Genomic DNA, 6,746 nt, shown 5'->3' on the forward strand with positions numbered 1-6,746 from the left:
GATGAGTATGATAGATGAATGTTAGGTCTTTGGGATGAAATGCTATGTTGTATGCTGGTGTGTGTGTGTAAGTTAGATGCAATGTTGAATGTGCCTTTAATAGGATTAAGACGTAGGACACAATTGAGTGGAAGCTGACCCACGGGTCAGGTGGTTTTGGGTGCCTAACACCTTCCCAAGACCGTACCTAAATTTCGAACCCATACTTTGGTAGTAAGACTAGTCCTTCCACGTAAGGACGCTATATTCATGATTCCTAGACCATAAAACTAGGTGGCAACTCCTTGTTTCTCTGCCCCAATCCACTCAGCCGAGGCGTACTCCCTAAAGCGACCATGCCTTGCGCCCATAGTGGCGACTCCACTAGGGATATAGAGTTTGATTCTAATGTGTCTTATTTTTTAATGTTAATAAAGGCTTGTTTAATATTTTTTTGCACACACTTCACTTGGTTATTTGTCCCTTTATCTCGGTTGGTGATAATTGGGAAGATGAGTATACTCCATTCAAGCCAAAGTCTTTTGAAGTTCATCCCATCAACTCACAATGTGTGCCATTGCCTATAATGGGCTTTGAGTACGTTAACAGTTTGCCACTAATCCGCAAAGGTCCACTTAGGCCCTCGGTTGGAATCATGGCCCACCTAGTTGTGAGTGACCTACTTATCTATCCTTTTAGCTCTAAGGAACCTACCCACACTTAGAAAAATCCTAGATCTCATCCAAAGTGGATACCCTTTATATCTCTTATTTGTTCAACCATATATCTTGTGGTCACCTAACTCTAAAGAACAAATATAAGATATAAAATTGAAGGATGACCCAAAAGTTATGGCATACCCTAAAATGTTTAGGATGAAAGAAAAGATGTTCTCACATATAAGAGGCTTATCCTAAATTCCAAAGGTATATCTTAACTTGAAAGGTTCATAAGACCATAGCCTAATTGCTCTCATAAGCCGAAATAAAAAGGCCTTTTGAAAAAGAGGACCTTGGACTTAAGGTAGCAAGTATGTTATGGACTCAGCATCTAATGTTCCATAAAGTCAAAATGAAATCCCCTAATCTTGGGCCTCTTTGTTGCATGCCTAAGCCCAAATAATGAGAAATTCATGGACTTTGAAGGAAAGGCTACAATATATTCTAGCTAGAAGGTAAAAAAATAATGATAAATAAAATGAGAAAGAAGAGCCGAAAGGTGATGAATACATTGTAGGCCCATATTTGAGACAATGGGTCGAAAATCTCTAAGTACATTCTAATGAAAGCCCACGAGAGTAAGATGAGAGCATTATTTTAAATGGACTAAAGCCTAAATGAAACAAGGGGCAAGGTTCATAAGAGGAAAGAAAGTGATTTTGTAATTAGGCCTTCACTAAAATGGACTTAAAGACTTTCCAAGAACATCTAAAAGAGAACTCTTTTCTTTTTTTGGGGCATGTATTTACTAAAACTCGATGGGCCCTCTCAGTTTTCCACATGCCACGATGTTGACTTAAGAAGACATCGATCGAATGATGACCGAAGGAAAGGTTCGCTTTTTTCTACTAGAATTCGTGACACAACTGAGAAGCACTCTCGGACCATGGACCTTCAGAAGGGCCCATGTCAACGATTTCTCTAAATCAGGAAGCAAAGGATCATGAGAAGACCATGACTGGCCAAAATGGACCTTGATGGCAAAAGCAAATCAAGTCAACCCAGCTCACTTCACGCTTGAACGCGACATAAACCCTCCTTCTAATGATGATCAATACCTTGTGCTGACCCAAGATGAAGGGGAGGAAGGAGATGATGGAGTAATTAGCTATTGGAGTGAAGACGATGGCGACTAGTTTCTTAACAAGGCAGGAAGAGATCTCCCCAATGAAGGTGAACTTCTGTATGAGAAAACTAAAGCTATACGCGTGTGGGGGCCTCTAAAAGATGAAGACTAGTCCACTAAATTGAAGACTTTGTTCAAAGAGGAGGACGAAAAGGAAAGCGGCACACCCTAAAGAGGAGGAAGGATAGAATTCATCAAGGGGCACCTCAATAATTGGACTTGGGTTGGGTTTTCTAAGAATGAGGGAAAAAATTTTGTAATGCAAGTTCCAATGTACTTTTCAACATTTTAAATAAAATGAATTTTTATTTGGCTTGTTTTGATGTGTCCCATAATATTGAAATTCTACACTTAAATGATTCTAATGAATTTGAAAATGAAATTAATAAATAGTTTGAAAAGAAAATTGAACCTTTGGAACCAACTTTGAAACTCTTAATTTGGGTAATGATGAGAATCCACGCTTAATTAAAATTGGTTCAACCCTAAGTGAAAAAGAGAGGAAAGATCTCAAAAAGCTTCTCACAAAATTTCAAGAATTGTTCGCATGGTCCTCTAAAGATATGCCCGGCATCGATCCTGAGATAGCCTAACACCACATTAATACTCATGCTCACATGGTATCCATCAAGAACAAGTTGAGGCGTATGAGAACTGAATGGATTCTAAAGATCAAAGAAGAGGTCACAAAGCAATTGAAGGTAGGGTTTATCAAACTCGTACACCAAGCTGAATGGATAGCCAATGTTATGCCCGTACCAAAGAAGGATGGAAAAGTAATGATGTGTGTGGATTTTAGGGGTTTGAATAAAGCTTGTCCTAAGGATGATTTCCCTCTTCCCCACATAGATGTCCTAGTGGATAACACGACCGGTAATGCCTTGATGTCTTTCATGGATGGTTTCTCAAAATATAACCAAATCAAGATGGCTCCTAGGGATATGATGAAGACCACCTTCACCACAGATTGGGGAATCTATTATTATACGGTAATGCTATTTGGGCTCAAGAATGCAGGAGCAACTTGTTAGGACATATGTGTTTCACATGTTAAGAACATATGTCACTACTTTATGTAATTGACTTATCCTTTGACAAAACGCATTTTACTTGTATTTGGGTAGATTTAGGATGTGTTTAAATACTTCAAGAAACCATGTTTCAAGATCAAGTGTTGAAGCCTTTAAGTCTGTCTAAGAAAATAAGTTGATAGTGCAAATTCATTAAAGCTCGACAGTTGGCTCGACAACTGCATCTATCAAGCTTAAGAAAGCTGTTCAAAGACTAGTGTGCTCGACACCTACTCAACACCTCCTATCTGTCAAGGTTTAAGAATTTCAGAATTCAAATATGATTTTCTTGGGATCCGTGAATATGTTTTTAGGCTTTCTTTTCTCCTAACCCTAGACATATAAAAGGATTGTTTTAAGGGCCGTCAAACAGTTCACAAGTTGCATAAGCATTGAGCAAACTCTGTTCAAGCAAATTGTGACCGGAGACGAAGTTCTTGCCTTAGTTCATCTCTTTCTCTTGAAGAAGTTGCTATGTATGTGCACCGTAGGGTTTTGTGACCAAACATCTTCTTGATCTTCATCATGTGGATGAACTGAAGAACTTTGCAACCAACAATCTTCTTAGTTGGTGATTGAAGTCACGTACTGGGATCCGCGCAATTGGTTAGTCATGTACTTTGGAGTCGTGCATCAGAAAGCGGAACTGTCACTACAGAACAAGTCCAATTGGGTATTGGGGTAAGGGTTCAACTATAGGTTAATAAGGTACTTGGGATTCCTTTACTTGTAACCGCTTGTTGTGATAATAGTGGAGTTTCGGGAGTGGTGACCTAAAAATCACCCGGTGGGGTTTTTGCCGTAAGGTTTTCCCCATTTGTAAACAAATCACCGTGTTATTTATTTTCCGCTACTTAATTAGTTTATTGGTGATTTATTTGTGCTACCACGCTTTTGCATGATAAATTGATTAATTAATAACTTGGCTAATTAATTAATTAATTTCTATCACAAGGGGCAAAGGATGACCACAACTTTGTTAAATGACATGATGCATAATGAGGTTGAAGTATATGTTGATGACATGATCGTGAAATCCAAAGATAGAGAGGGTCACATCATTAACTTAAGGAAATTCTTCAAGAGGATTAACGAATATAAATTGAGGTTGAACCCCCAAAAGTGTACCTTTGGAGTAACAGCTGGGAAATTGCTAGGCTTTTTAGTAAGTAATAGATGGATAGAATTTGACCCATTCAAGATCAAAGCCATATTGGAGATGCCTCCACCCAAGAGTGAGAAGGAAATAAGAGGATTCCTAGATCAGTTACAATACATCAACTGTGATTCATTGCCAAACTGACCTCTACTTGTGAGCCCATCTTCAAGCTCCTAAGGAGGAATGAACCCCATGCATGGAACGATGAATGTCAGAAGGCCTTTGAACTTGTCAAGGAATACCTTCTTCATCCAACCATCCTAGTGCCTCTACAGCATAGGAAGCCATTACTACTATACCTTTCTATCATAGGAGATACAGTTGGAAGCATGCTTGCACAAGAAAATGATGATAGGAATGAGAGAGCAGTATACTATTTGAGCAAAAGATTCCATGATTATGAGACTAGATACATCCCTATAGAGAAGCCATGCTTTGCACTAGTATAGGTTGTACAGAAGTTGAGACACATCATCCTACCATTCCAAATATGGATAGTAGGCAGAATGGATCCATTAAAGTATCTATTTAAGAAACCTGCTTTGAGTGGAAGATTTTCGAGATGGTTAATCCTATTCGCAAACTTTGATTTGAAGTATGTGGCAAGAAGAATGATCAAAGGAAGCACAATATTAGATTTCTGTGTTGAGAACCCTATATGCCTTTGGCTATTAAATTGAACTTTGAGGTGACTAATAATATGGCAGAATATGAAGCTTGTATCACCAGAATGGAAGCTCTCCAAGAGTTAGGGATAAAGGAAGCAGAGATCTCTGGAGACTCAACCTTGGTTATAGCCCAAGCACATAAATTATGGAAGGTGAATGAAGAAAATTTAAAGCCTTATCAACAATATTTAGAGGACTTGACCAAAACCTTTGATAAGATTGAATACACCACCATCCCTAGAGTTTAGAATCAGTTTGTAGATGCCATGGCTACCTTAGCCTCCATGGTTGAAATACCTGAAGGAGCGTGGATATGACCCTTAGAGATTGAATAGAGTTATGAACTAGTGCACAAGGGAAAAATCGAGTCTTTAGTCTTGGCTATAGAAGAAGAAGGGGTTCCTTGGTATTATAACCATGAAATTCTTGGAAATAGTTGTATCCTGTCGGTGCCAATAAGAGAGAACGTCGTTCGATAAGGATGATGGCTATGTAATATACCCTATGTGGAGGACAGCTCTATAAGAGGTCTTATGATGGTATACATCTCCATTGTTTGAAGAAAGAGGAAGTTGAAAGGGTTATGGAAGAAGTTCATCAAGGAATTTTTGGTCCTCACATGAATGGAAGAATGTTAACCAAAAAGATCCTAAGGATAGGGTACTATTGGAATACAATGGAGACTAATTGTGTAGACTTTGTGAAGAGTTGCCACGATTGCCAAACACATGCAAACTTGAACCACGTGCCATGTAGTGAGCTATACAGCATGACCTCTCATTGGCCTTTCTCAGTTTAGGGCATAGATGTGATTGGAAGGTTAGTCCCAAAGGCTTCGAATGGACACGAGTACATCCTAGAGGCAATTGACTACTTCACCAAGTGGGTGGAAACAGCCTCATACTTTGTATTGAAAGCCAAGCATGTGGCTCGGTTTATAGAAAATAACATCATTTGCCGGTACGAGGTACCACAAGAGATCATCTCAGATAATGGCTCCCACTTTGAGGGAGAGGTTCGAAGGATCATGGAATTGTACAAGGTTAAGCATCACAAGTCTTCATCATACCAACCACAGACTAATGGGGTCGTAGAAGCAGCCAATAAGAACATCAATAACATCCTAGCCAAGATGGTGGTGACATACAAAGACTGGGCCGAAAAACTTCCATTTGCTTTATGGGGTTACAAAACTTCTATCCGTGCATCAACTGGGGTAATCCCTTACTCTTTGGTCAATGGATGTGAGGAGGTCCTTCCCATTAAGGTAGAGATACAATCTTTGAGAGTGCTAGTAGAAACCAAGGTCTTAAAGGAAGATTGGATGAAAGAAAGCTATGAACAATTGGCTTTGATAGATGAAAAAATAGGTAGGATGCAATACCATGCACAAGGGTACAAGAAGAGGGTTGCTAGAGCATTCAACAAAAAAGTGAAACCTAGAAACCTTAAGGAAGGGGACTTGGTCCTAAAGTGTTTAGAGATGAAACTTTTAATCCAAGGGGGAAGATGAAGCCAAGGTGGTCTAGGCCTTTTATTATCAAGAAAATCATGTCGGGAGGTGCTACAAGAATTATAGATTTGGATGGAGAAGAGATGCTTCACCCAATCAACATGGATAGCCTCTGAAGACACAACATTTAAAAAGAAAGAAAAGAAAAAAAGTCTGTTAAGTTGAAAAACCGAAAGGGCGGCCTAGGAAAAAATTAAGGCAAAAAGAACCCCACTAGATTGAAAATCCGAAAGGGTGGTCTAGGCAAAAGATAGGAGAAAAGACCATGGGCATGGCGAAAATTCCTATGAGGATGTCATGGGCAAAAATTATATGGCATGGAAAAAAAAAAAAGAAGAAAAATAATGATAATAAGCAAATATAATGAATGGATGGTTCTCTTATTACTCAAATTAAAAGATAATAAATTGTTTTCATAGGGGATTTGGAATATTCCAATCTTTTATTAAATTCAAAAGAAAAGACATGAGAATCATAAAGTGTAGAGAAGTAAAATTTGGGGTATATTAAGG

General features: G+C 38.7%; 1 protein-coding gene across 1 annotated transcript; it reads left to right on the top strand.

Annotated features, from left to right (window-relative positions):
- The first annotated feature begins 4,753 nt into the window (after window positions 1–4,753).
- On the top strand, window positions 4,754–6,234 carry LOC115965371. Its single transcript, XM_031084572.1, has 2 exons — window positions 4,754–4,873; window positions 5,521–6,234. The coding sequence occupies exons 1-2, from the start codon at window positions 4,754–4,756 to the stop codon at window positions 6,232–6,234; spliced, it is 834 nt and encodes a 277-aa protein (XP_030940432.1).
- Window positions 6,235–6,746: the final 512 nt, after the last annotated feature.

Source organism: Quercus lobata, chromosome 2 (assembly GCF_001633185.2).
Source record: "Quercus lobata isolate SW786 chromosome 2, ValleyOak3.0 Primary Assembly, whole genome shotgun sequence".
Taxonomy (NCBI): domain Eukaryota; kingdom Viridiplantae; phylum Streptophyta; class Magnoliopsida; order Fagales; family Fagaceae; genus Quercus; species Quercus lobata.

What these genes read in the sequence shown, in the direction of transcription:
- LOC115965371 (XM_031084572.1), top strand. Translation starts at nt 4,754, where the DNA reads ATGGCAGAATATGAAGCTTGTATCACCAGAATGGAAGCTCTCCAAGAG. An exon ending in AAGCACATAAATTATGGAAG is followed by an intron (nt 4,874 to 5,520) that starts GTGAATGAAGAA and finishes TTCTCAGTTTAG; the next exon opens with GGCATAGATGTGATTGGAAG.